Source organism: Ciona robusta, chromosome 3 (genome assembly GCF_009617815.1).
Source record: "Ciona robusta chromosome 3, ASM961781v2".
NCBI lineage: Eukaryota > Metazoa > Chordata > Ascidiacea > Phlebobranchia > Cionidae > Ciona > Ciona robusta.
The window spans coordinates 3,358,864-3,386,439 of NC_143237.1; the positions used below are offsets into that span (position 1 = coordinate 3,358,864).

The 27,576-nt window shown below is 34.8% G+C and overlaps 2 protein-coding genes across 5 annotated transcripts in view; one reads left to right on the forward strand and one right to left on the reverse strand.

Moving 5' to 3' along the window:
• Positions 1–48: 48 nt before the first annotated feature.
• LOC149737871 (3-oxoacyl-[acyl-carrier-protein] synthase, mitochondrial-like) lies at positions 49–2,933 on the reverse strand. Its single transcript, XM_089875669.1, has one exon. The coding sequence runs from the start codon at positions 1,960–1,962 to the stop codon at positions 640–642; it is 1,323 nt and encodes a 440-aa protein (XP_089731795.1). The 5' UTR covers positions 1,963–2,933; the 3' UTR covers positions 49–639.
• A 969-nt stretch (positions 2,934–3,902) lies between these two features.
• The window catches only part of LOC149737872 (uncharacterized), a 50,919-nt gene continuing 27,245 nt past the window's right edge, over positions 3,903–27,576 (forward strand). For 2 of the 4 annotated variants that reach the window (XM_089875115.1, XM_089875119.1), the window contains exons 1-31: positions 3,903–4,385; positions 4,481–4,519; positions 5,102–5,197; positions 5,687–5,758; positions 6,108–6,215; positions 6,707–6,787; positions 7,473–7,547; positions 8,002–8,115; positions 8,948–9,079; positions 9,498–9,611; positions 10,041–10,124; positions 10,716–10,832; positions 12,111–12,218; positions 12,677–12,748; positions 13,229–13,312; positions 13,932–14,063; positions 14,651–14,687; positions 15,180–15,312; positions 15,957–16,103; positions 16,536–16,705; positions 18,014–18,176; positions 18,959–19,104; positions 20,108–20,246; positions 21,224–21,304; positions 22,139–22,327; positions 22,770–22,811; positions 24,793–24,948; positions 25,280–25,417; positions 26,287–26,351; positions 26,894–27,017; positions 27,437–27,552. In XM_089875115.1, coding sequence (XP_089731241.1) covers positions 4,316–4,385; positions 4,481–4,519; positions 5,102–5,197; positions 5,687–5,758; positions 6,108–6,215; positions 6,707–6,787; positions 7,473–7,547; positions 8,002–8,115; positions 8,948–9,079; positions 9,498–9,611; positions 10,041–10,124; positions 10,716–10,832; positions 12,111–12,218; positions 12,677–12,748; positions 13,229–13,312; positions 13,932–14,063; positions 14,651–14,687; positions 15,180–15,312; positions 15,957–16,103; positions 16,536–16,705; positions 18,014–18,176; positions 18,959–19,104; positions 20,108–20,246; positions 21,224–21,304; positions 22,139–22,327; positions 22,770–22,811; positions 24,793–24,948; positions 25,280–25,417; positions 26,287–26,351; positions 26,894–27,017; positions 27,437–27,552 — 3,344 coding nt within the window. In that variant the 5' untranslated portion in view covers positions 3,903–4,315. The remainder of the gene's footprint in view (positions 4,386–4,480; positions 4,520–5,101; positions 5,198–5,686; positions 5,759–6,107; positions 6,216–6,706; positions 6,788–7,472; positions 7,548–8,001; positions 8,116–8,947; positions 9,080–9,497; positions 9,612–10,040; positions 10,125–10,715; positions 10,833–12,110; positions 12,219–12,676; positions 12,749–13,228; positions 13,313–13,931; positions 14,064–14,650; positions 14,688–15,179; positions 15,313–15,956; positions 16,104–16,535; positions 16,706–18,013; positions 18,177–18,958; positions 19,105–20,107; positions 20,247–21,223; positions 21,305–22,138; positions 22,328–22,769; positions 22,812–24,792; positions 24,949–25,279; positions 25,418–26,286; positions 26,352–26,893; positions 27,018–27,436; positions 27,553–27,576) is intronic. The other 2 variants (XM_089875118.1, XM_089875117.1) reach the window with 2 other exon arrangements.

Sequence of the window (27,576 nt, forward strand, 5' to 3'; positions counted from 1 at the left end):
ATATGATGCTTGCCTGAGGAAAACATTGCATATAAATATAAAGCAGTGTTGGAAACGATTTAGGCAGTTTATTTCAGCGATATTTCGTTCTGGAAACCTACTATTTCCGACGGACGGGTCTTCGTTTGTAAGATAACCACACACTCGTGCGGGCTTGACGAAAGGCGCATGCGACATAGCTACTGTGACGTCACTCGCCAGGCAATCGGATTCGACCGTTTCTCATTACACGGACTCGCCGAACGCGCGTAATTTTAATTTGTCTCATCCCTACGTAATTCTGAATACGTTTACGTTTGTATGAGCTTTTACAAAGAACATATTTAAAGGGTTGCAAACCGAAAACAAAGGGTTGCAAACCGTTTTTTTTTTTCGCGCCTACCGGCGCGAGGCCTTCCCTTTTTTCTGGTTTTTGCAACCTTAACGTTTAGTAAAACTTTACGCCTATGCTTATTGCTGATGTAAAAAGTACCTTCATAAACTCTAAAATATAACAAACAAAACCCAATAACCCATCATTTTATACTACAAGACTGAGAGCATCATATAAAAATAGCTTGTAAATAATTGAATGTAATCAAAATATGACCTTAAGTGACACTAAACAAGGTAATCTTACATTCAGAAAATGTTTTTTTTTTAAACACTAGAAAAACAAAGAGAAGCATTCGTTCCTCCAAAACCAAAAGAATTAGTTAACGCAATTCTCCTGTCTGTTTTGGGACACCACTTCTGTGTGGTTAATGGGACATAATTCAAATCCATTTCTGGGTCAGTTCTATCAAGGTTGAGAGTAGGTGGAAGTTGGCTGTGGTAGCAAGATAATACTGTAAAGGCAGCTTCAATAGCCCCAGCTGCTCCTAGCATATGTGCTACTGCACCTTTTGTAGATGATACCGCAGGTGGAGAATTTTGAAAAAGTCTTTTAATTGCTCTGTTCTCTGCAGCATCACCCAATGGTGTAGAAGTAGCGTGTGCGTTTATGTATGTCACTTCATCCAGCTTGACACCAGCATCGTGTACAGCAGATTTCATGCATCGATATGCACCGTTACCATCTTCTGGAGGAGCTGTTATGTGAGAGGCATCTGCAGACAATCCATAACCCAACAGTGAAGCATATATCTTTGCCCCACGCTGTACAGCATGTTGTTCTTCCTCAAGAACTAACACAGCAGCTCCTTCACCCATCACAAAGCCATCTCTATCCGGATGGAAAGGGCGAGAAGCTACTTTCGGATTGTCATTGTATTTTGTACTCAATGCTCTGGCTTTAGAAAAACCGGAAAAGGCAAGAACATTCAAGCAAGACTCGGCACCTCCAGCTACCATAACATCGGCATCATTATGTATTATAAATCTCGCAGCATCACCAATGGCATGTGCTCCTGTTGTACAAGCAGTAGAAACAGAGTGGTTCGGTCCTTTCAGTTTATATTTCATGCTTATGTGTCCTGCACCCATGTTTAAAAGTATCCGTGGAATGAAGTATGGGCTAACAGCTCTATATCCTTTTGCATTAAGGTCATTTACAGTTGAGGAAACCGCATCCAAATCAACCATGCCCATTCCAAGTGCAACTCCTGTTCTTTGCTGGTCAACATCGTTCACTGGGAACCAACATGCATCATTCAAAGCTTCTTCAGCAGCTGCTGCAGCAAATGCAGTTGCTTTAGAAACTTCTCTTGAAACCTTTGCACAGAACTGACCAGGACCTGACCCCTCTGGAACTCTTGCTCCTACCTTGCATGGAATGTGGTAATTATTAAAGTGAATGTTCGTAATACCACAACACCCTTTTAGGAGTCGTGACCAGACAAAGTCAACTCCGCACCCGAGAGGAGACACAATTCCAATGCCAGTCACAACAACATTACGAGATTTTGAAGATTTTCGTTTTACCCAAATATCAGAAACAGGTCTAGTGTGCAACAATCGTGTACGACATCTTGGACCAATCATGCTAAAAAAATATAACTGAACCTAACCAATGGTAACTAAAATGACCCTTACAAATGAACGAAATTACTTCTAAATTGCCAATTTTTCAAGAACAACAGTAAACAGCACAGAGACTTTTTTGTCAGTAATCTTTTAGCTTCTGACCAGTGAAAGTTTTGATTTTAAAATGTTTCTTAGGTCTAACTGATACCCACAGTATAATTTTTTAGCGAAAAATTCTGCTGTTTGTTTTTAAAATAAACTTTAAAAATGCGCCCAAACATGCTTTTTATGCTTTGTCACCATAAATCAGCTGACTTACAGAAAGTTAGCGGTCTAATATGTCACTTTACTATAGCGATAGGTGTTTTTGCCGTACAAGCTTGAATATTTCACTTTTTGCATTAAAATTAAAGGTGTGTAGCTTTAACATAGAGACGAAAGAAAACACAAATAAAGATATATGACGCATGAATGTACAAATTTAACAGATAACTAGTAACCATTGCATTTTGTTTTTAACTACAACGAAAGAATATGCATTCCTATGCATTATGATAAAATAATCTTAACTTTGAACACTTTGAGACCAAAACTGTCACTGATTACCACCTAACGAAATACCAACCGAGAATTTTTTACTACAGTGCCGAAAAAACGTGTGCGATTTTGTACTAGAGTGCCAAAAAAATGAAAACACAACCGGTTTACCTATGAAATGATAATTCAAATAAATACGGAAATAAGATCATAGAAAACAACAAACAGGCTGTGGCATCTCATATGTTGGTGCTTACTAGGCTTACTGTAATCACAAATAATTGCCCCTTTGTCGCCTATGTGAGCTAAACACCGGCCGCCTCAACTTTTCTACCGGTCAGTTAACTTTTTAATTTCTCGAAACGACGACGTAGCGATGGTTTTTTCGCCACTAACTTGTATATTATTGACCAGAGCCATAGAAATATCGAGTAGTCAAACTTCTCAGCTGTACAATACATATAATCAAAGCGATTGCTTTCTCTTTTGTATAACTGTACATGTGACTTAAAACTAATTTAAAAGTTAGAAAATCCAAAAACATGGGTAACTTGTTTTCTGCATTGAAAACAGTTAAAAACGGGTTGATTTGATATGGTTAAGGTAATATTATTATAAAAACGGACCACTTCTCCCAGTTTAACGGGGTTGATGAAAAGTTGAACGGGGTTAGTAAAATTACGTTCCGCTGACGAGACGAAATCGTGTCCCATCTAATTACATGACGTCACACTGCTGTCACGTGACCTTTTTTGGTTATCCAGTTCGCCGTTTGCTTTAAAACTCTAACGAAAACTATAACCAATAAACGAGATAAAAACGGCCATTAGACCTACTTGTACAGAGACCTCAAGGTCAATCTAGGTACATGGGGGCCTCTTGAGATCCCTTGCCCGGTGTCGTGATATATTCGTTCCGATTGATATATTTGTACCGGGCGCTATTGCGCATTCGCCGAGATCTACTGCGCGTGCGTAGTAGATCGGAACAAATACGAGCTCTAATAAATACGTACCGACTGAAATTCCATTTTCGTCTTTAAAGCTACTGGTGCCGCTCCCATCTCGGACTCCATCGACAGCGCAGTTCCCAACTCCATTATGTTTTTCTTGCCTAGTTTTTTTATTATTTGTTTTATATTGTGTGCGTCGAGTATCAACACATTTTTCGGTGACATGAAGAACAGACCCCTAGTTAAACATTGCTAATGATATTCCCCTCAGCCGTTGAAGGGGCCAAATTTTGACGAGATTCCGTTTGGAAATATATTTATATAAGAGACTACGGGTGTAGCTGCAGTATAGCAAAGTCCGTATATATAGGCATATAAAATTTCCGTTGCTAGAGTAAACAATCGCCGTAATTAGCCTCATGCAGAGTCCGTATATAAACATATATTCATTCATTCATATAAACATATGTTTATATACGGACTCTGGCCCCATTTGGTTGCCCTATAGCTCGATGGTTTATATATAGACTTTGCAGTATAGCAATGTCCCAGAAAATGTGTTTAACGAAATTTATTTTTTATTTTTGTGTTTTTTTTGTGGTTTTATACTATTCAATAATAAAGTTAAAATGTTTGGAACTGTCACATAAGTTTTATAGTATATTATGTATGTGATATCTATGATATTTAGCAAATAATGGCGGGAACTGTTCAGCGTTAATGGCGCGAAAGTCTAAAAAACGCTGCAGAAATCAAAGTGAATATGTTATTTTTCAGTGGCAAGACATACAATTTTTGTATGCTTTGTGATGCCGAGTACAAATAAATTTGTCTCCACAATTCTTCATGTGTTAAATAAATTGTGTTCTTTAGAAATATAAAATGAAAAGAACAAAATTTAAGTTTAAACTGTTACATGAAACTTATGTTCCATCGCTGCTGGCTTTGTTAGGTAAGTTCTGCTTGCATAATTGTTCCAATTTTCACAACCCTAAAATAGATCATGTGAAATAAAAAAAGGTATTAATTTCCAAATTTTAATTACAGCCCTGTTGAGTCACATAAAGCATGCGTCAGGATCCCAAGGTAAGATTTTTTAAGAGCAAAGGCTATTCACATGCAATATCGATGTGAAATTTTAACACTTATATAACGTTAATAGTTAAACCAACAAACTGTAAACTTTGAATAATCCACAGTCAAATATTTTATCTCTACTGTGTTGATTAGTTGGTATACGTATACTAACCTTATTTTACAATCTAGTCTGTGCCTGTTAAAATTTCTGTAGTCAGAAACTGGACTTGTTTTTATGAAAGGAAGTATCAACTGATCTTGACATTCTGCAATGTTTCAGACTATTTTATTGTTTTAACATTTCTGACAATATAATAATAACTTTATTTGTCTCTTCGGTTATGGTAGCGAAGAATCAGAAATATTTTAAACGAAAAGACAGGATATAGCAACAAAACGACAGTTGTTTAAACAATCTTACAGTTAAAAACATATTTACATCTAATTGGAAGAAAATACACCTATTTTCTTTTTTTGTATAAATGTGCTGCTCAATTCTATCTTAAGAAGTATTCATATAATCATATCTATATAAATGTATATATATTACATATTATTTATATATATATATAATAATTTTATTTTCAACAGAAATGTTTGTTAAAGATAAAACCTTGAAGGATTTTTCATTTGCAATGGAAAGTGTTGGAGCAATGTTACGTCCAAGTCGAGGTCGTTCTAATGCAGGTAGTAATATGCAGTCTCTATGGGGTTTGGATTAGTAAATTAAGAAAATCGACTTTAATATTTTAAACAAAACTTCGAAGTTGTGTACGGCTATATACAGTGATGCAGCCAGAAAAAGTACATTGTGTTTTCAATGGCGCATGAAAGGTGCGTTTTTTTATATTCCTTTTTTCGGTTCGGTTAGACACCCCCTCTTTTTATGGTTGCACCTAGGCGAAAATCGGTTCTATTATCCTCAAACATAAATTTATGGTAACTTGTCATTGACTCGGTGCACATGGTCCATGTAATGATGTACAATTTTTTTGGTATGCCCCTGGGTTTTTTTTTGGTATGCAATTTTTTTTGGTATGCCCCCAATTTTTTTGGTATGTCCCTTTAATTCCAGAAACAGATATCTTAATTCTTTTTACCGGTGTCTAGAACATATGAATAAAAAATGTTTTTTTTCGATTTATGTAGTTTTGATAAGTGTTTTATTTCTTTTAGATAATGTTGAATTATCCAAGGCGCTTGTTGATGTATTTGGAATGATGGAAGGAATGGGGGGACCGGATGGAAGTAAACTTTCAATTTATATATATATATATTAATATTTTATTTGTTTGGGTAGACTTTTCTTTGTTCAAGTCGACTAAAGTCTATTAATATTGTATTTGTTTGAGTAGGACCTGAGATATTTTTGTTTCCTATATTTTAGACAAAAAAATTGCTTGAACAAAAAAGTTACTGCGATATTTGAGAAACCTATGCCAACAACAGACAATAAAAAAAGACTGGCATAATATATTATGCACCTTATGGCCCCTAAAAAATATTTTTTCAAGGTATTAATTATACAAGATGAGTGTTCCTGGATAATTTCTGAAAGAGGGTATGAGACAAATAAATTTATCTTTGTATAATGTAGGTCCTCCTTTTCTTGGAAATAAATCTGTTTTAACATCGTTGGAGACCGTTGTGTCAACTCTTGGTCCTTTTGTGTGTTCGCTGCAGAAAGCAAGTTCAAGAGAATTAGGTTTGAAATATTTAATTTACAAAATATGTCAAACTTAAATTGCACAAACAACAAAGCCTGCTTTTCGTTGTAAATAAATCACTAATAATCATTGTAACGTCTGCTTGATGATCTGGTGCCGTGGCACGATAGTTAGCGCACCTGCTTTTATCCTAGAGGTTCTGGGTTCAAGACTCATTGCGGCCACCATTGTGGACATACGTGTCTTTAGGCAAGACAGTTGCTTCAATCCAATGGTCACTAATGTATTATTCAAATTGTCAGGCATACAAAAATCTCCCAAAAAATAATCACTCACAGAGTTACATACGTGGTAACACGTAAGCTAAAACCTAAAACAGAACACTCATGTTATAAGGACTATCCTAACCTTGCCATGCGAGGGTAAATAAATTACCCTTATTTTTAACTTATGTATATTGGAGGCAGGTGCACTAACCACTGTCCCACAGCGCCGGACATAAATAATCATGAATGAATTTAATCTTCAGACAACATTGCATCTATCATTGGTGGAATGCTTGGTGGGTTGATCGGAAACATGGTGGCCATGCAACAATCATCAATACCAGGTAACTTTCATTGGTTTACTCCTGTGAAAAATGTATTTGCTTGACAATAAGAGGATAGTAGTATAGTAGGGTGGGGGAAAATGGGACACTTCCATTCTATTTTCTCCTCACATTTGGTAGTTACAAAGAACATTCAAAGAATTCTAATACCCTATTCTCAGCACTCTCATAGACCGTTGTTAACTGTTTAAAACACGATCGGGATATTTGGATAATATGTGCTAAAAGTGTCCCTTCTTCCCCCACCCTACTATATATGTTCATATTTGAATTCATGCTTTGTGAAAAATGTGGTACCACAATGCAGCAGGTAGAATGCAGCTGGTCTCGCCTACTGTTTTTAGCTGTGGCATTGATCATCTTAAAGTTGTGAATTCTGTTCTTTGTTAAATGATGTTAGAAATTGAAGTATATAAAAAAACAAAAGCTGGTCAATACCGGTTCACATTTAAGTTTTTCGGTAGTTTCTTTTGCTTTAAAACAGTACAATTACTTGTTTTAAATCTAAGACTCATGCATTTTGATGCCAAATGTTGCTGCTATAACTAGCCCCACGTTCATGTGCTGCTTTCACAACATTGTAAGCTAATGTATTGGTTAAAAATTAATATTTAACAATTCAAAGTAACAACAGCAGTTTTTACACGACTTTTTACTCGCTGGTGATTGGAATCTTTTATTTCAGCCGATCTGCGGCCCATGTTATCAGGTATGGGGGGTGTGGCTGGTGCAATCGGTGGACTCACAGGAAGTGACATGGGTACGTTTTTGTGTTTAATGTCCCAATATTATTGTCAGAACCTATTTGACGAACAAAATTTATCATAGAGGCTTTATTTAATTAAAACGAATGTCCCGGTAAAACACAATAGTAAGACTAGCACAACAGTAGGACTTAAACGGGTACCAAGGATTATACAAAAAAACACAGGAATGTTAATGAGCCATTTTTAAGCGTACACGTCGCACAATAATTAATAGTGTTGCCAAATGCCATAAGATTTAGTTTAACGCAGGAGGAATAGCACTAAAATAAACACTATCAAAAATACTGCTTTTTAAATCTGTAGCCCTATTACGACACTTATTTTAGGTTTTTGAATCTGTGGCCATAGTTTTATTGACACTATTATTTTAAATAGGTTAAGGAAGAAATGTTCTTTTATCCATGTATTTGTTAGTGGTAAAAATGTAACCTTTACCATTGTAAACAGGCAACATGAACAACTTGAGCAGCAGTTTGCATTTAGTTTCTGGTGTGATGTCTAATATGGGTGATCTTAAGGGGTTGGTAGACGGCTCATTTGCTCCTCCCGGTGGTGCAGAAGGTATTGGGCATTAGCCATGTAGTTTATAAATATTTAACCAATAAGAGTATGCTGCATTTAACATTTTCTTTTATTCCAACTTATCGTGTTCCAAAAAGATATATTTTTTGCTAATGACTTAGTCTTTATTTGATTGAACTCCTCACCAGAGGGTGAAATCCTACCACAGTACCACAAGTCCACATACAAAATTGTTAGTGGTGTGGTTATTAAAAATAAAAATATGAATTGAAAGATAATTTAAAACTGCACTAACTTCCTGAAGAAAATTATAGTCTAGCTGCTATGCTTTGCTTTCAAAATCAAATTAAGTACCACCTGGTAAAAAATGAAAAAAGGTGTTGCCGTGTGAGCAGGGGCGCGTGTGAGCAGGGGCGTATCCGCGAGTTTTTGCTTAGAAAATGGATGAGTATAAAACGTAACGTGTTAGATAAAAACATAGCTTGACATAAACTGACATAAATAATAACGCACATAATAGAAATGCATAAGATTGGTTTCGAAATACAATATTTTGACTTTTTTACTATGTTTTAAGAGAAAGGGTTCTAATTTTACAACAAAAAAAACTACAAAATTTAAAAAAAAAATTAAAAAAAAAAACGACTTCCCTGACCCCCCCTTGTATACGCTGCTGCGTGTTAGTGTTTTATGTTATCATGCAACAAGAATATGGCTAAATCATGACCAGATTTATGGAACATACCACAGTTTTCCACATTAGGTTCAATTAAATAGATTTTTATCACATGTGAAATCTAGTATACAAAAAGACAAAATGTTTAAGTTCTGCTTCTTGAAAAAAAAAACAAACTAACTTTTTATTATTTAGAACTGATGAAACATCTTGGTCCTGACCTGACAGCAGTCATGGACAACATGGGTGACTTCATGAGCAATGTTGGACAGATGGTCACAAATGAACATTCTGTCCGAGGAAGAACAGCTAGCACATTACACTTTGGTAACGCGCCAGTGGAGCATGTCACTCTTTTGTCTTCTCGTTCTGATGAGTTACCGCTGCGTGTTTTTTTTACTTGGACATGGTTTAGAATTTAGACAACACATAAGTGACAACTTGGTGGAGGCAATGTTTGTTAAGTGTCTTGCGCAAAAACACACCAATCAGTAACAGCGTTGAATCCTATTCTATTTGGTTACCAGTTACCACGCAAATGCCAAAACCATTTACCCCCAGCGCCAAATAAGTAAAAAAATATCTATCATCAGTTTGAAATGCATTTTTGATCAATTTTCTTAAATATCTTGCTAATGCTAACTATCCATTTATTTCGACTGTAAACCACTAATTTTGTATATTTTATTTTTAACTTAATTTTTCACTCAAAAGACTAAAATATGAGTGAATTTTTTTGACCCAGATCGTCGTTTCCATGGGGTGACACCTCAGTTTGCGGATTTGGTCAAAGCAGTGAGCGGAATATCTGGTGCCATTGGTGGATTGATGGGGTACATTGTACCTCATGCAAAAAAACGTACGCTTGTTTTATACTCATATAATGATGTAAATATAATAGTAAACTGCAATGTCAAATTGAAATGCTTTATATAAAACTTGTCAACCTGGATTTACGCGCAGTTTTGTTTCTATCAAAAGTTTAACTTCATATTAATTAAACATAAATTGCTCGTTGTTTGGCAAGTTTTACGACCTTACTACGTTTCTAGTTCTATATATTAATATAACATATATTCTGCTACACCTAGTGGGCTCGCTTGCTAGGTGTAGCGACCGCGCTTATTTTCTTCCAATTAAATGTAAATACGTTTTTAACTCTAAGTGTGTTTTAACAACTGTTGTTTTGTCGCTAAATCCTGTCTTTTCGTTTAAAATATTTCTAAATCTTTGCTACCATAATCGAAGAAACAAATAAAGTTATTATATTATTAAACTATAATTACAGTAGGTGCATTAAATGCTTTACCAATAAGAGGTGGACTTTGGAAACTTAGAAAGCATTCTCGAGGAAGAAGTGCAGCTAATGAAGGTAACGTATTAGTATTAACTGACTTATATGTGCAAGGAAGACTACCTATTAACAAATAACAACTATACGCCAGTGTTAAAAAATAACACCTATTAACAATTAACAACTATACGCCAGTGTTAAAAAATAACACCTATTAACAAAATAACAACCATATGCCAGGGTTCGATTAAGTTTTATAAAATTTATGTTATTCATTATTTTGTATCATGATTTTGTCAAATTATTAATACAATTTAAATATTGGTGTATAACATTTAGGGAAATCTGTGTTGAAAGCGTTTTATTTATCATGCTCATTGTATAATAGTTTGAAGAGCTGCCCCTTGGTTTTTAAGCTGTACAGGTTTTTTGCATAAAACAGTTTTTTTTTTCTACTAATGCTAAATTAACGGTTTTGTTTTCTTTCAAAAAATATTACAAGTAGTATTTATTAAGTATATATTCTCATTTAAAACTAATTTCTATGGGTGTGGTCTTGTCTTTTTAATGCGTCATCTCCATAGCATAACAATATTCAGACAAAACGCAATCAATCACTGTGTTTAAACACCATAAATTAAATAAGCATTTATTATTTTGGATTTCCAGTGTTCAGTGGTGTAATTAACGACCTGGTTGAAGTAGCTGGTGATATGGGTGGGGTCTCAGGTATCATGGGAGCTATGATGGGAAATGTTATTGGTAATGTTGGAAATCTGCATGCAAGTAAGTGAATATTGTTGGAAGTCTTTATCCAGTTTAAGTAACAGTAGTATTTAACTGTTCCTAAATACTATTATACTAGGTTGGAAGTCTTTATCCAGTCACAGTCTTTGGCTGTTACTAATTAGAAGTCTCTATCTAAAAGCTTATTCAAATAGAAGTCAACAGCATACTATGCACAATTCAAGTAAAGTCCATTTCCAACCACTGCCACATCACCACAATCCATAGAAATAATATAAACAACAACATAGACATAATATAAAACACACACTGGTTGAGGCAAACCTAGAATACAGTAAAAATAGAAACATTATATATAGAGCTGATTTGAAATTTAGCAAATATATTGAACACCACTTGTACAGCGGCGCGGCAAAGTGGTTAGCGCGCCAGCCTCTAACCAAGAGGCAATGGGTTAAAGTCTCGTCACGGCTATGATTGCGGGCGGATGTGTTTTTGGGCAATACACCTAACTTGTCCAAGTTATCAGCCATACATAAAAAAATTCTCTCAAAATAATAATCACCCACAAAGTAACATACATGGTAACTCGTAAGCTGGGAGGTGAATGAAACAGAACACCTGTGTTTAATGACCGTTGTTTTTTCGGCCACACGAGAATAAAGTAAGTTACATTCATTCACAAACTTGCTTTTTTGTGTGCACTATAGCATTGATTTAGCTACAATAGCGGTTAGAAGGCTTTTAATTTTAAACCTGTAACAAGCGAACATATTAAATTGAATGATCCTTGACTTTTCGGTTATGTCCCATAGGTTCAGCATGCATGACTTACTTTTTTGCAATTTACAGCAGATTTAAATGGACATACCAGTAAAAATTAAATATTTCCAAAGGTACCACCTAAGTTTCTTAAAACAAAACAGCTTAGACAAAATCAAGTGAAATAAAACCGCTGGGGTAAAGAAATATATATTTATATTTTGGTATATATTTATAAAGAAGAAGCATTTATTGTACCAAATCTGAATTTCTTTGATTTTTCTTCAGTAGTTTAAAAAATGGAAACGCTCAAAGTTAAGTGATATTTTTTCTTATGGGTGATCCTACGCATTGTCGCTTTTTAGAACATTTTTTCTGAAGCTGTTTCGATGTTTAAAACTTTGGTGGTACTTTTAGATCACATTTGAGAATTCTATCAACACGCGAATTCCGATTTTTCGTTGGTATGCCCTTTTAGGCAGTGAACCTTACAACCCATCTACTTTAACATGTTGAACTTATTCTGTAAAAACAGAAAAGGTAATATTTGTTTAGATGCGCTGATTCCACCAAGTACAATGCTGGCATCAAAGGAAATGGCGGAAATAAACAAAGGAACAAACATTGTGGATGAAATTCAGAAAATGTCAAAACAACTTTTGAGTAAGTTTATGGTACATGTTAGTATGACCTGAAATTTTTTTCTCCTTATGGGTGAGGTCCTTGTCAAGGACCTGGGATTTAGGCCAAATTCGGCCCATTACCCCAACACCCGAAAAGTCCATTTATGTCTTTCCGGCGCTCGATGACGAGACACCGCATCGCAGTCAGACAGGTTTTATTGGTAGGAATGTGTCGATAAACTTTAAACTTTAAGTTCCCTTATAACGCAATAAAAGCAATTAACTTTAATTTGTTAAAGCAAAATTTGAACACCAAAAAATTATAAAACGAAAGCAGTTATTTACAAAATAAAATAATGTGAAAACCAAAAGCTTTATTTTTGTGATTTTTAAACATCTCTTACACACAGAGTTGTCGTCAAAAATTTGACTTTTTTTATTAAAAAATGTGTTTGTTTTACTCATTACATTTTTAAGTTAAATATTTTATTTGTTAAGATGCAATGCCAAGCGCAGCCAAAAGAAACCCAGACAAAGAAATGGAATTGTGCATGAAATATATAACTTATGGTGAGCTAATTTCACCCGTGCAAGCATGTTTTATTTGCAGACGGCTGATTTTTTAGTATTTATAATCTTGGGTGCCGGGATAATAGACCTAAACCTAGGATTTCTCATGTGCTTTGTTATAGGATATCAACTATAGAGAATGGAATATTGCTACTGGCAAATAATATTAACTTTTTTATTTGTCCTTTTGATTACGGTAGCGAAGATTTAGAAATATTTAAAAAAAGACAGGATATAGCGACAAAACAACAGCTGTTAAAACACTCTGACAGTTAAAAAAATATTTTTACATTTATTTAGAAGAAAATAAGCGTGGTCGCTACACCTAGCAGACAAACAAGCCATTTATGTTTAATTATTATTAGGTTAAGCTTTTAATAGAAACAAAAGTGTGTAAAGACACAACCTGCACAGATTATTCACATACGATGTATAATACTGGTTCTCATATAGTCATAATAATATGGTTTGTCACTGAAGGTGTTGGACAGCTAGGTATGATGGATCATTATGGTGGAGTAATGCCAGAGAGTCTAACGTTCAAACCACTATATGGAACACAAGGTAATGTAAAATAAAAAGAAAAACACAGTTATAAAACATAAATGACAACTTTATTGGAAAGACATTCCTTTTTTTTGACGAGGTTTCTTCATTTTACAGCTAAATGATGTAAATTAAAAACCAGCAAAATAAGGAAGTTTGGGGTTAGTGGCAAAGGGTTTAGATGCTGTGGGATAGGGATAAGGAATGTTTCTTGAAACAATTTATTTAGTTTATTTAGACAACCCATTAGTTACCACTGGGTTGGAGCAATTGCCGTTAAGTATATTGCCCAGGGACACATTTGCCCACAATAGTAGCAGCGAAGAGCATTGAACTCATTACATCTGGGTTAAAGGCAGGCAGGCTAACCAACTGTGCTACAGCGCTTGTTCTTGCCCATGAACATAATTTTATATTTGATTAGCACGCCTGCCTCTAACCCAGAGGTAAAGGGGTTCAATGCTTTTTGATGCTACCATTGTGGGCGTATGTTTCCTTGGGCAAGACACTTAACGGCAATTGCTCCAACCCAGTGGTCGCTCATGGGTTGTTAAAATTATCAGCCACATAAAGAGAACAAAATTTTCGTGAGGTGGCACGAGGTGTATGAAACAAAACACTACACTTGATTACACAGATGATGGCGTTGGAGATGAAAGTTTACACAGAAGGTTGATTTCTTCAGAGTGGAACGGAGATTGGGAGGTTCCTCCAAAACTGAAACAGATATCAGGGAATTTAAGCCCAAACTTGTTCGCAAATGTTCTAAGTAAGTAATATTATGTAAACATTGTAATAATTTTTCATTTGCAAATGTGTGATCAAATGGAGTATTTGCATGAGTCATGTCTCATAAATGAGTGAAATTTATTTCGTGATCTCGGATATGATAACGAAGAACGGGAAAGTTTAAAAGCGCGTCTTAGATAAATAGGATGACTGTTACACCCTACAGACAATACAATGTAAATCAAGTAAACCACATTTAATTAAACAATATTAAAGTTCTAATTGAAGAAAAGTGTGCGTAGGACGAAAGATTTAATCGTGATGGAAAAACAAAACCCCACAAAATATTTCCACCAAAGTTTATAACATTAGTTTCAAGGTTTTCATACTTAAAATTTAGAAACCTATATGGCTATGGAAGGGGCACTTATCCTAGTTTAAAAAGTTTGGCTGTTCTAATACTTAACTCAAAGCAAGACACTTAGTGGCAATTGCCCCAACTTAAGTCACTAATGGGTTATATAAATTGTCAACCATACAGAAAAGTATAACGACTGTGGATTTCACGAGCAGGCGAGAATGAATCAAGTTACATGCATTCATTTAATAATGAATATTTTAATCCAGGTGATGAAGCATTACAGGACAATGCAGTTTTGCGATTGTAAGTAAACAGGAAGTCTAATATTGTTGTTTGTGATTGTACTATTTATTAGATGAACATTATGGTAAAGCTTATTTTGCCAGTTAAACAACATATATCAATATTTGCACAGTTACTGATTGGCATATGTGTTCTGATTGGCATATGTGTTCTTGGGCACGACACCTAATGGACATTGCTCCAACCCAGGGGTCACTAATGGGTTGTCCGTATAAAATTAAAAGCTGTATAAAAAGCAAAAATCATACAGAAAGTTAAAAAGTGTGGTAACTCGTAAGCAAACGAGGATAAAAAATGGTGCAAAAAATGTGTCTGACTGCGATGCAGGGGTTGCGGCATTGGTCGCATGAAAGACTTAAATAGGCTTTCTGGGTTTTGGGGTAATGGGCTAAATGTGGCCTAAATCCTTAACAAGAACCTCACTTAAAAAGAATAAATAAAAATAAAAAATAACAGCACAACTGCATGAAAAACTATGTATTTATTAAACAGCATAGATGACATGGTTCTCAACCACGGTATCAACACAGACATTGTGCGTTACTTGAAAGGAGATTTGTCATTTAATCAACTATCAACTAGTGATAAAGGAATAATACCAGCATCTGTTCTTGGTGGGATAAAGGTAATTTACGTGTTTGCTTTTGCGGGAATCAATAAATTACATTTTTGTTAGAGAAATTGCTACAATGGTTTGTAATAACTGAAATGGTTTATAACAGTGCTCTTCAACCTTTTTTGGGTTGGTGAACCCCTAAAGTTATTGCGACAAACTCATGCACCCCTGATTGCTTTAACATAAAACTAATGACGTTTCGCAATTCCCTGTGATGCAAGATATAGAATTCATATAAAAAAAATGTATAAAAATGGCTAAATTTGTTAAAAATGTTCAAAACTGAGTATTATTACTGAAAATTGTTGAAGTTTGTGATGCACCCTTGTATACACTTTTGTACTGGTGCACCCCTGGCATATTTTGATGCACCCTAGGGTGCACCGCGCACACCGGTTGAAGAGCACTGGTTTATAACACTTATAATGGTTCACAATAACTACAATGGTTTATAATAACTATATTTTTTCATTACAACTATAATGTGTATAATGTATTTGACTTTTTTAATAACGTTATCAAATTTCGAATGAATTTATAGAAAAAACTTTTATGAATAGTTTGAGTTTCGGTTGATATACACAAAATAAACTATTGCAAAGTTGTTTCCTTTTTATCACATCAATTTTTAATCATTTTTTTATATTTTTCAGCCACAATACCTAATACAATTTGACGGGGAATCTATTAGTGAAATATTAAATTCACCATTACTTGATAATAATCCTACAAAGTTAAAAGATTTTCTTCTAAACATACAAAAAGGGCAATTCTTACAAGCTGTCGCTATTATGAAGCAGGTAAAAAAAAACTATTTTTCACATCTCACATTCTTAATCAATGTCATCTAAGCTTGAAAAATGCAAAAAAAATCATAAATTATTTCATAATATTTTGCTGCTTTTTCTACAAAGCTTAATAAATTATTCAAGAACTTATTTTATGAGGTATTGTCAGAAGTATACTCAATATATGTTAAATATAAATATGAGTCAAAAATAAATATATATTATTTATCTAACTGACCAGTGCTTGGATATATAAATACACAATACACATACAGTAATCTGTAAAATTTTGTTTTAAAATGATACATATAAATATATATTCTATTAACATACAATAATCTGTAAAATTTTGTTTTAAAGTGATACAAATATATTCTATTAAATAAACATACAGTAATCTGTAAACTTTTGCTTTAAAACGATACATATATATATTGTATTCAGAACGGAGTTCAATTTAGCAAAGACAGATTGGCGACCGCGCAAATGATTGCTACTTATATTGTGAAAGAGCATCCAACTTCTGTAGCTTCATTAATTTGTCCATTTATCGTTGGTTTACCACCGCACGCTTTTGCTAACTTCAATATTTCGGATATTGTCAATTATCACCTGTAAGTATCCACAAATCTAACTATAGTAAGGATTTCGTAGCACAAGATCTTTACTATGTTCTGTAAAGTAAGTATGCGACAATGTGTTTGATGCTGCAACAAGGCGCTGCAGTATCAGACATTTATCAGACTCTAACCCAGAGGGAACGGTTTGAAGGCTCGCCAATGCTAGTGAGCGTATATGTCATCGGGCAAGACACTTAGCGGCAACTGGTTCAACCCAGTGGTCACTAATGGGTTGTTCAAATTATCAGCCATACATGAAAAAAAATAAAAAATTACCTACAAAGTAACATACTTAGTAACTCGTAAGCTGGCCTGTGGTGTATGAACACCCGTGTTATAACAACTGTCTTTTTCCAGCCAAGCAAGGTTACATTTGTTATGGGTGTGTAACATTTAGCAAAACACTTGACTGAAAACGTTCCTGTTGCTAAAAAAAAAAATGTTGTAGAGGGGCATGATAAAAAGTATTTTCCAAGGCTTGTCACTGCTACCATTGCAGGCGTATGTGTCCTTGGGCAAGTCACCTATTGGCAACTGCTCAAACCCAGTTGTCATTAATGGGTTGTCTAAATTGTCAGTCATAAGCTGGCAAGAAGTGTATGAAACAGAACACTTATATTTTAACGACTGTCATTTTCTGACCAAGCGAGGATAAAGCAAGTTACATTCAGTATGGTTGCGTCACTTGCGTGTCATTTAGCAAAACTGTTGACTGAAAAGGTTCCTGTGGCTAAATTGACAGCCATGCAAACTTAAAATCATAAGCAGGCATGAGGTTTGAAGTTACATCCTGGGGAAGTTTGAAGTTACATCCTAAACAAATATGATAAAAAAGTGTTTATGATTACTTTTAACAATTTCGTTACAACTATGAATCAAAGTAATTATGTGTGATGTTCAAAAATATGTATTTAAGTTAAAATCTGACCCAATGTCAAACCATATTCCATTGCTTTAAATCATAATTACAGTGGTTCAGTATTGTCAAGAAACAAATTATTTAATTTGCGCTGTGGCAAAGTGGTTCGCGCGCCTGCCTCTAACCCAGGGGTAATTGGTTCAAGGCTTGTCGCAACTAGTGTTGTGAAAGTATGTGTTCCTGAACAAACCAGTGGTCACTAATAGGTTGTCCAAATTACCAGCCATACATTAAAAGAATAAAAGACCTCAAAAAAATAATCACCCACAAAATGGTTACTGGTAAGCTGGCACAAAGTGTATGAAACAACACCCGTATTATAACAACTGTCGTTTTCCGGCCACGAGAGGAAAAAGTAAGTTACATTCCTTCCCATTCCCCAGGTTATCTTGTATTCAATCTGTGAAGGACCAACTTAGCAGAAGGCAGATAATTGCCTGGATTAATAGCAGAACTAAACACAAAGGAATTGCTGAGATTAATTTAATTAAAGACTTTGCTAATGACATTCCGACACATACCTTCCTTAATATGCAACCACAAACGGTAAGAATGTTACTTATTTATTTGCTTCACATAAAATCCGGTACACAGCGTTTACACACAGTATATCAATGGCGTTCGGCCAGTACAATCAAGTCAAGAGAATGCCCTTGTCCTAGCGTTAACAGACCAGCCGACATGTGGCTAACACCATGTCGCATGCCAAGAATGGGGCAAGAGAGGCTGTAGTTAATTAGGTGCGGGAAATCACCCACAGGCTCAACAATGATTGCTACGATTGTTACAAGAATACAAAACTTAAATAGTGTAATGCGTGTTGTTGTTTTTACTATTTCTATGTCAATCTACCGCGAATTCCTTTGAATACTAATCCCTCGTTTTCCGTTAACATTCCTTGGTAATCAGCATCTTTAATCAACAATCATTTATAACTTTGTGCTATGCGCAGTCTCTTCTGTTCAGTTCAGTATTCTTAGTTTTGCTATTGAGACTTGTTAAACTCTATTGTTATAGTCCGGCGCTGTGGGTAGTGATTAGCGCGCCTGCCCTTAATCCAAAGATAATGGGTTCAAGGCTTGTCGTTGCTACTATTGTGGGCATATGTGTCTTTGTGCAAGACACTCAACAACAATTGCTCCGACCCAGTGGTCACTAATGGGTTGTTCAAATTATCACCCACATTCATGTTTAACGACTGTCAGCTTCTCGCCATGCGAGGATAAATTAAAAGTTACAAAAACTGGATGTGTGCAATCTATTACATTTATTCATATATGCATATATGTATTTATTTTGTTAACTTTTGAATTTCAAATCTGTTTCAGGTCATTGAGCTTATTAGCAGTGGATTCTTCACCAACATAAGCAACAACATTAATCCTTATAAACTCACTGAAATGTGGCGCATCTTGTTAAACAATATGTTTGTAATGAACATTTCATCTCATACATTGGTGGACATGATATCACGGTAAGTCAGTTGGTATAATGAGAAGTCCACTTTGTATAGTAGGGTGGGGGAAGATGGGACACCTTTAGCACATAAATTTAAATATCCTGATCGTGTTTTAAACAACTAACAAAGGTCTATGGGAGTTGTGAGGGTATGGTTTCATAATTCTTTGAATGTTCTTTGTTTACTACCAAATGGGACGAGAGAATAGAATGATAAGGTGTCCCATCTTCCCCCACCCTACTATATGTTCTGTGACATTTGTATGTTCTGTTTTTTTGAAATATAGATGTATTTTTAGGTTTTTAACTGGTTTGCATCAAAATCAAAAGAATTTTGAATCAGTATATTTTGAAAAATATTTGGAATATAAAACGTCTTCAACTGTAAATGTAGATTTTTTGTTTAATTATGTCAGGAATCAATTATAAAACCACCTGCATTAATTTGCGGTGCTATGCAAGCGATCACATTCATAGGCGCCAACTGTTGAAAAGTTAAGGTACTTATACAGCTTTAAAAGATAAAAGTTTATGCTGGAAAAAGCAGGAACTTTTTTTGTCACATTAGCTTTTACTTAAAATAGACTGATAGATGCACTATCACCACTACCTAGTGTTTATTTTAAGACATGTTTGTAAGATAGGTTATTAAATTGTGTATGCATTTATACATGGTACTCATGGGTACTGCAGTTTATTTTCAAGGGTATAAGAATACCTGACTACCAATGTTAGGCACATATGCTCACACTCACATTAATGTGAATGTTATAGGACTGTTCTAAATATTGCTATAGTAGGGTGGGGGTAAGACGGGACACATTTCACACCTACTATCCAGTTATCCTGATCTTGTTTTAAACAATTAACAACGGTCTATGGGCGTCGTGAGGGTGCGGTTTTATAATTCTTTGTATGTTCATTGTTTACTACCAAATAGGACAATAAAATAGCATGAAAAAGGATCCCATCTTTCCCACCCTACTATATATTAATGCATAACTTTATGAATTCCATAGCACTGGAGTGTTGCAGTGTGGTATTGAGATGAACGACATGCAATACCTCATACCAGCATCGGATCTTAACTCATTTAATATAAGTTGGATGGAGAGATGTGTTACGCAACGTCAAACTCAAAGTACAATCAGTAAAACAGTAGGTTGAAAAAGAAATTAAACAATATGCTTATTGTTTCTGCCTGTAAGCAAGAAAATACCTGGTTTGAAACTTAATTGTTAGTGTGTGTATGCTTGGCCAGTTTTATAAACTTGTAACTTAAGTCCGGTGCCTAGCTCAGTTGGTTAGCGCCTGCCTGGAACCCAGAGGTAATGAGTTCAAGGCGTGTCATTGCTACCATTGTGGGCATATGTGTCCTTGTGCAAGACAGCCAATGGCAACCCAGTGGTCACTAATGGGTTGTCTGAATTATCAGCCCCACATACAAAAAAGAAAAAATCCCGAAAATAAATAATCACCCACAAAGTAACCTACTTGGTAACTCGTAAGATAGCGTGAGGTGTATGAACATCCGTGTTATAACGACTATCGTTTTACGGCCATGCAAGAATAAACTAATAAAGTAAGTTACATTCCTTTAATTGTAAATAAAATTAATTTATTTTTGACTTATATTTATATTTGACTTGTATTAAGTATATTTTTGACTATATCCCATAAAATATGTTCTTAAATATTTTTTTAAGTCTTGCAGAAAAAGCAGCAGAATATTATAAAATAATTTATGATTTATTTTGCATTTTTCAAGCTAAGATAATATTGGTTAGGACGTAAGATATGACAAAATAAGTTTTGCTTAATTACCAGTTTCAACACATTGACATTACCTGCGCTAAGATGTAAATATTATAACACAAGTTAAATATTATGTATAGTGGGGTGGGGGAACATGGGACACTTTTACATTCTATTTTCTCGTCCCATTTGGTAGTAAACAAAGAACATTCAAATAATTATAAAACCATATCCTCACAATTCCCATAGACCGTTGTTAATCGTTAAAACATGATCAGGATATTTGGATATTATGTAATAAAGGTGTCCCGTCTTCCCCCACCTTACTATATGATTATATAGCACAAGTTCCAGCAACTTAAAAACGGATTTTGTTTCAGAATTGCAATAAAGACATGAGGAAATTTGGTTGTGAAAAATTTCGACAGGGTTGGAGGTTTAACTTTCGGCAAGAACGAGTGGTTAGAGTTATTTTCATAAATACTTTTTTATTGGGCACGTAGTGGTCTTATAGATTTTTTCTTTTAAGCAGTTGTAAATGTTAGTATTTGCGATGATAATTTTCCCATAGTTCCTACATTCCCAATTTCACATCTAAAGTAACAACATATTATTTTTTTATTCATGAGTAAGAGCTACTAAACATGAAATTTTAAAATTGCTCAATTATCAACTATGTAATTAACAAATACATTTGACAATATTTAATAAAAACAGCACTTTAAAATCGGCAAACCATTAATTTTTTATCAATTTCTAAAACTTTAATATAGGGTAAATGAAATTAAAAGGTGAAACCAAGAAAGTGTAACAGTTGTTAAACCTTCAATTTTTGTTAATATTTTTCATGTTATTAATTTTAACTGCCACACACAGTATTTCACATATTTTTTTATTATTTTACAGCTACTTGAATATTGAGCATAAATTAATAGCGAAACCTAAATGACTTATTTACAATCAAGTTTTTTAAGCAAAATAAGCATAACTTATAAGACGATTAAATCATATAATTATTTAAGTTAAACTGTAGTACTCAAATAGGTACTCAACTAAATATACCACAAACTCATTTTTGGGTTGCAAATCACTATTTTATGTAAATCTTATGGTTTATTACTAATAAACATTTGTGAAGGTAAACCAAAGTAGCTTATATCACATTTTTGAGATTGCTCAAACATTGCCAAAATGTGTCTTATGTCCAACAGCATGTAAAATTGTAGAAAAACCTGTTTAGAAAATTGTGAAATAAAGTACTTTGGTTTTACCTTGACAATATATTGTATTTGAAGGAAAAATATTCCGAGATCCAAAACTTAGTTGCTGGATCTAACTTACCAGCCCTGAGTGGAAGTTTACCATCTAAGTTATTGGACGCCATACATTTGTTGTCACTTGATGAAATTTCATCCATACCACCTTCGGTGTTGGTGGCATCTGTTGATACCATCGCAAACAATCACAAGTTAAACAAACTCCAGGTAAATGGATAATTACATATTGATGTATGCTACCGTATGTATTGTATAAACTGTTGGTACAAACAGTTGCACAGCGTGGCCTCATAGAAAAACTATATTTATTGCATGGGTAGAAGACAATGGGACTGCCTTTTTTTCTATTTTTTCGGCGAATTTGGTAGTAAACAAAAAACATTCAAAGAAATATAAAACCATATAACCACAAGTCACAACTGCCAAAGACGGTTGTTAATTTTTTAAAAACCATCGGGATATTTGGATATCATGTGCTAAAGGTTTCATCTTCCCTCACAGTATTATATACATTTGCATGTTGCAAAAGTTATTAAAACGGTAAAGCAGTGACATCCTTTTTTATGAGTTAATTGAGTTTTTTGTTATTAATAGTAAACAGTTGTCAGTGTCATGCAGTTTTCTAACTGTCAATATGTTATTTTGACAGAGAGGAGTAATCCTTCAACAAATTATAGCAGGAGGATACCAGGTAAGATTTGTTCATTGTAAAAATACATTTAAATAAAAATTTGATTACTTTTGTATTTTTAAGCATTATTCTTCTTGGGGGACAAGGGTTAAGAAAAATGTTTATAAGTTTACGTTTTGTTGACACAAACACCTGCATATAATTTCCTAGCACAAAAATAAACTAAACTTGCTTCAAAACAAAGATTTGGTTTTTAACAAACTGCTTGATATTTACAGCAAGTTTAGGCCATTTTTAGTAGAGGTCGACCGATATATCGGTTCACCGATATTATCGGCCGATATTTACGTTCTACCGATAATCCGTATCGGTAAAAAAGCGCCGATATTTCACCGATATATAAATAGTTCGTGCGAAGCAACGTGCGTCCTACTTGACCTTTATGTGCGACGTAATTTAACGTCCACGTGCCTCGTACTTTAGCCTTCACGTGCGTGCTAGTTTAACGTCCACGAGCGTCGTAGTTTAGTCTTAGTTTAACGTCCACAAGCGTCGTAGTTTAGCCTTTACGTGCGTGCTAGTTTAACGTCCACGTGCGTCGTAGTTTGACCTTTACGTGCGTCTTAGTTTAACGTCCACGTGCGTCATAGTTCGACCTTTACGTGCGTCTTAGTTTAACGTCCACGTGCGTCATAGTTTGACCTTTACGTGCGTCGTAGTTTAGCCTTTACGTGCGTGCTAGTTTAACGTCCACGTGCGTCGAAGTTTGACCTTTACGTGCGTCTTAGTTTAACGTCCACGTGCGTCATAGTTTGACCTTTACGTGCGTCGTAGTTTAGCCTTCACGTGCGTGCTAGTTTAACGTCCACGAGCGTCGTAGTTTAGCGTCCACGTGCCTCATAGTTTGACCTTTACGTGCGTCGTAGTTTAGCCTTTACGTGCGTGCTAGTTTAACGTCCACGTGCGTCGAAGTTTGACCTTTACGTGCGTCTTAGTTTAACGTCCACGTGCGTCATAGTTTGACCTTTACGTGCGTCGTAGTTTAGCCTTCACGTGCGTGCTAGTTTAACGTCCACGAGCGTCGTAGTTTAGCCTTTACGTGTGTGCTAGTTTAACGTTCACGTGCGTCGTAGTTTGACCTTTACGTGCGTCTTAATTTAACGTTGACGTGCGTCATAGTTTGACCTTTACGTGCGTCTTAGTTTAACGTCCACGTGCGTTGTAGTTTGACCTTTACGTGCGTCGTATTTATGCGTCGGAGTTTGACCTTTATGTGCGTCGGAGTTTGACCTTTACGTGCGTTTTGACCTTTTAGGTGCGTCGTAGTTTAACGTCCACGTGCGTTGTAGTTAAGCGTTCATGTGCGTCCTAGTTTCGTTAAAAAGCAACACCTTCCTAAGAACATGCATGTTTCCTAAAAACATGTAGACCAACCAATTTTTCTCTATAACTTGCAATATCTTGAATACAGGCATTACTTTTGATTAAAACTGATCATTTCATATGTTTCGCTATAGTGACAAATATCGGTAAAATATCGGTATCGGTGGAAAAAAGTGATATCGGTCGGTCTCTAATTTTTAGTAAATTTTTAGATGAAACTAGCACCCATTACATAAATTAAGATGTATTTTTTTAATATGTCCTTTTCAAGTCAAGCTATTTATTGCATGTTGTACATTGTACAATAAATAACTACTAAAGCTTCAATGCTGCTGTCTGGTCAGTTTAGGGAGCTTTTAATATAACATATAGACTGCTAAACCTAGCAGGCTCATTTGCTAGGTGTAGCAACTACGCTTATTTTCTTCCAGCTAAATGTAAATATGTTTTTACCTGTAAGCGTGTTTTAACAACTGTCGTTTTGTCGCTATATTCTGTCCTTTTGTTAAAAATATTTCTAAATCTTCGCTACCGTAATCGAAGAGACAAATAAAGTTTTTATTAATCTAACTTAGAGCTAGGCCATAGATAGTCGATTTTTGTCAGCTTTTAGTATGCTATTATAAGCATATTATAAACACTAATGTATATTTTGCAGTTAAACAACATTGACCAAGTTACAAGTCTTGGTGAACTTGTTTCTGAGTTAGACACCACTGTAGTTGATTATACGATGTTACATTCATTTCTTAACACAAGACCTGACCTGATTCAAAAAATGTCAAAGCACGTGAAAGCTGATATCATGGATAAGGTTTGGTTGGGTTGTGTACGCATGTATAGTAGGATGGGGAAAGATGGGACACCGTTTTATTTTATTTTCTCGTCCCAATGATTTGGTAGTAAACAAAAAAAAAACTTTTAAATGATTATAAAACCGTATCCTCACAACTCTTATAGACAGTTGTTAATTGTTTAAAACACTATCAGGATATTCCGATGTTATGTGCTAAATGTGTTCCAATTTACCTGGCAGTACTATATTATGAAATTAAGTTTAATTATGAATGCTTTTGTATGATAAGTAATATGCCATGTTGCCATTTTTATGTTTTTTTTATATTTTTTTTAATTTTTTTTACTAGATATTAACTAACCATGGGGTAGAGTGGGCAGTCAACGCGGAAACAAAATTCTCTTCACTGATCCCCGCATCATTTATCCGCTCGATGGACAACATCAACTTTACGGCTGCTTCCAAAATGAAATGGAAACGAAGCCAGGTTAGATTAAATAGGCAAGACACAGCAATTTCTCCAATTCAGTAGTTGATAATGGGTTGTCCAAATTGTACATAAAACAAAATTTCAAGTCGTTAACCGAACTGTGACGTCATAGGGCATAAACGTACATCAATATCTGTCTTATTTACACGAAAAGCACGTGTTCCCGTTCGTTAATTGGTTCTTCGCGCTAAGACAGAGTGCGCAGTGACGCTGTTGCTTTGATCGTGCCCTACAACAGCGATTGCGTCGTCAATCTTGATTGTTAATACCGCAGGCTTTTGCAACATTATATTAGCGTAATACACAACTTAAATGTTTCTCTCCGCCAAGCAGCATGTTTATTACGAAATAGCATGCATTCACACATGAATTCATGCATCATAATAGCGATTTTTTGACCTGGCAATTGATTACGACATAATAGCAATTCACACGTGGATTATTTGCGTCATAATTGTAATTCACACGTTGATTATTTAGCCGACAGGTGCTTTAAAACAGGTTTGAATATGAATAAGAACGCATTACTTTGACTTTAAGGACGTTTGCGCGTGTATTGCAAGCATAGTCCATACGTACGTCGTAAAATTGCATTTAAATTTGCGAAAGAAAAGCAATAAAGAAGAGGCTTTTTATTAGGATTACACTGTATCGGTTAACTTGTTAACCGGTTAAAACTGAACGGTTAACGGTTAAACAAAAAATAGGAAAATTCACAGCCCTACTCTAAATAAACAATTTAATTAGAAAACACATTTTATTGTTTTTCCTTTTTAAGGGGCACCAACTAAACTAATTACACAAGAAAACATCAACAAATTTTTTTTTATAACAATATTTTATATTTTCTAACAATTTTGTTTCAGGCATTATACATTGTAAAGAAATATCAAAACAATGTAAATCGGAAGCTTACGCTGAGTGATATAAGGTTTGTATTGAGTTGTGTTTACTCAGTATCATGTAGACATGTATGTAAGGACTGATCCAGTGGCGCAGCCAGAAAAAAAATAAGAGGGGGGGGGGTTTAATCAAAAAATTGAAAATAAAAAAAATTTTGAATTTAAAAAAAAAAATTTTTTTGGGGGGGTTGCGACCCCCTAAACCCCCTCTCTGGCTGCGCCACTGGACTAATCCATGTGTGTGAATTGGTACTGTGACGTAATAAACAATATGTCCATCTAATTTGACGTAAGAATTGTAGATAGATTGCAACTGGTAAACTTGTTGTACATTGTTGCTTAACATCGTGTATAGTAGGAAAAGTAAAGATAGGGCACCTTTAGCATGTAATATCCAAATATCTTATTTGTGTTTTAAACAATTAACAACGGTATATGGAAGTCGTGAGAATAGTTTTTAATAATTCTTTGAATTTTCTTTGTTTACTACCAAATGGAACGAGAAATAAGAATGAATAGGTGTCCCAAATTCCCCTATCCTACTATATATACCAGTTACTTTATTTTACAGTGTGTTAGGTCAAGGAGCCATTGGATTGACTTGTAAACATGTATTTGACTTTGCACTTGATACAATGATTATGGTGGCCGTTTCAGTGGACAAGGCAGTTGGAAATAATATTCCAGCCGATCTTGTGAGTTAAAATTCATGTATTGTCACATTATGTAAAAAAAAAAAAATGTTTCAAAAATAATCACCAACAAAGTAACATAGATGGTAACTCGTAAGCTGGCACGTGGTGTATGAAACAGAACTATAACAATTGTCGTTTTCTGGCTACACGACGATAAAGTGCGGTTACAGTTGTTCAATCATGTCATATTGTCTGTTTATTTTTATTTCCCAGAGGTAAATCACCATTTGTTTTGAATCATATTTCACTTTGTTAATGCTTATGCATAGGGGTTTACTTCAGCTGAATTCATAAGTGGCTTAAATTTATTCAGTTTATAATTGAAAATATTCAAGTTCATTTGTGTATAGCAAGTTATTTCTATGTAAATATATCTCTTTTCACCATTTTAATATCATGACTGATGAATTAAAATACAGGCAAACTGCATCGCCAACAAAGTTTATCTTCAACTTAAGATGGAGAAAAGGAGTCGTCAACATTTGAATAACATCATTGCACGAGTTATACCTGGAAATATTTTGTTGTTTTTACCGTAAGCTCAATTTTAATTTGTTGC

What these genes read in the sequence shown, in the direction of transcription:
- LOC149737871 (XM_089875669.1), bottom strand. Translation starts at nt 1,962, where the DNA reads ATGATTGGTCCAAGATGTCGTACACGATTGTTGCACACTAGACCTGTT.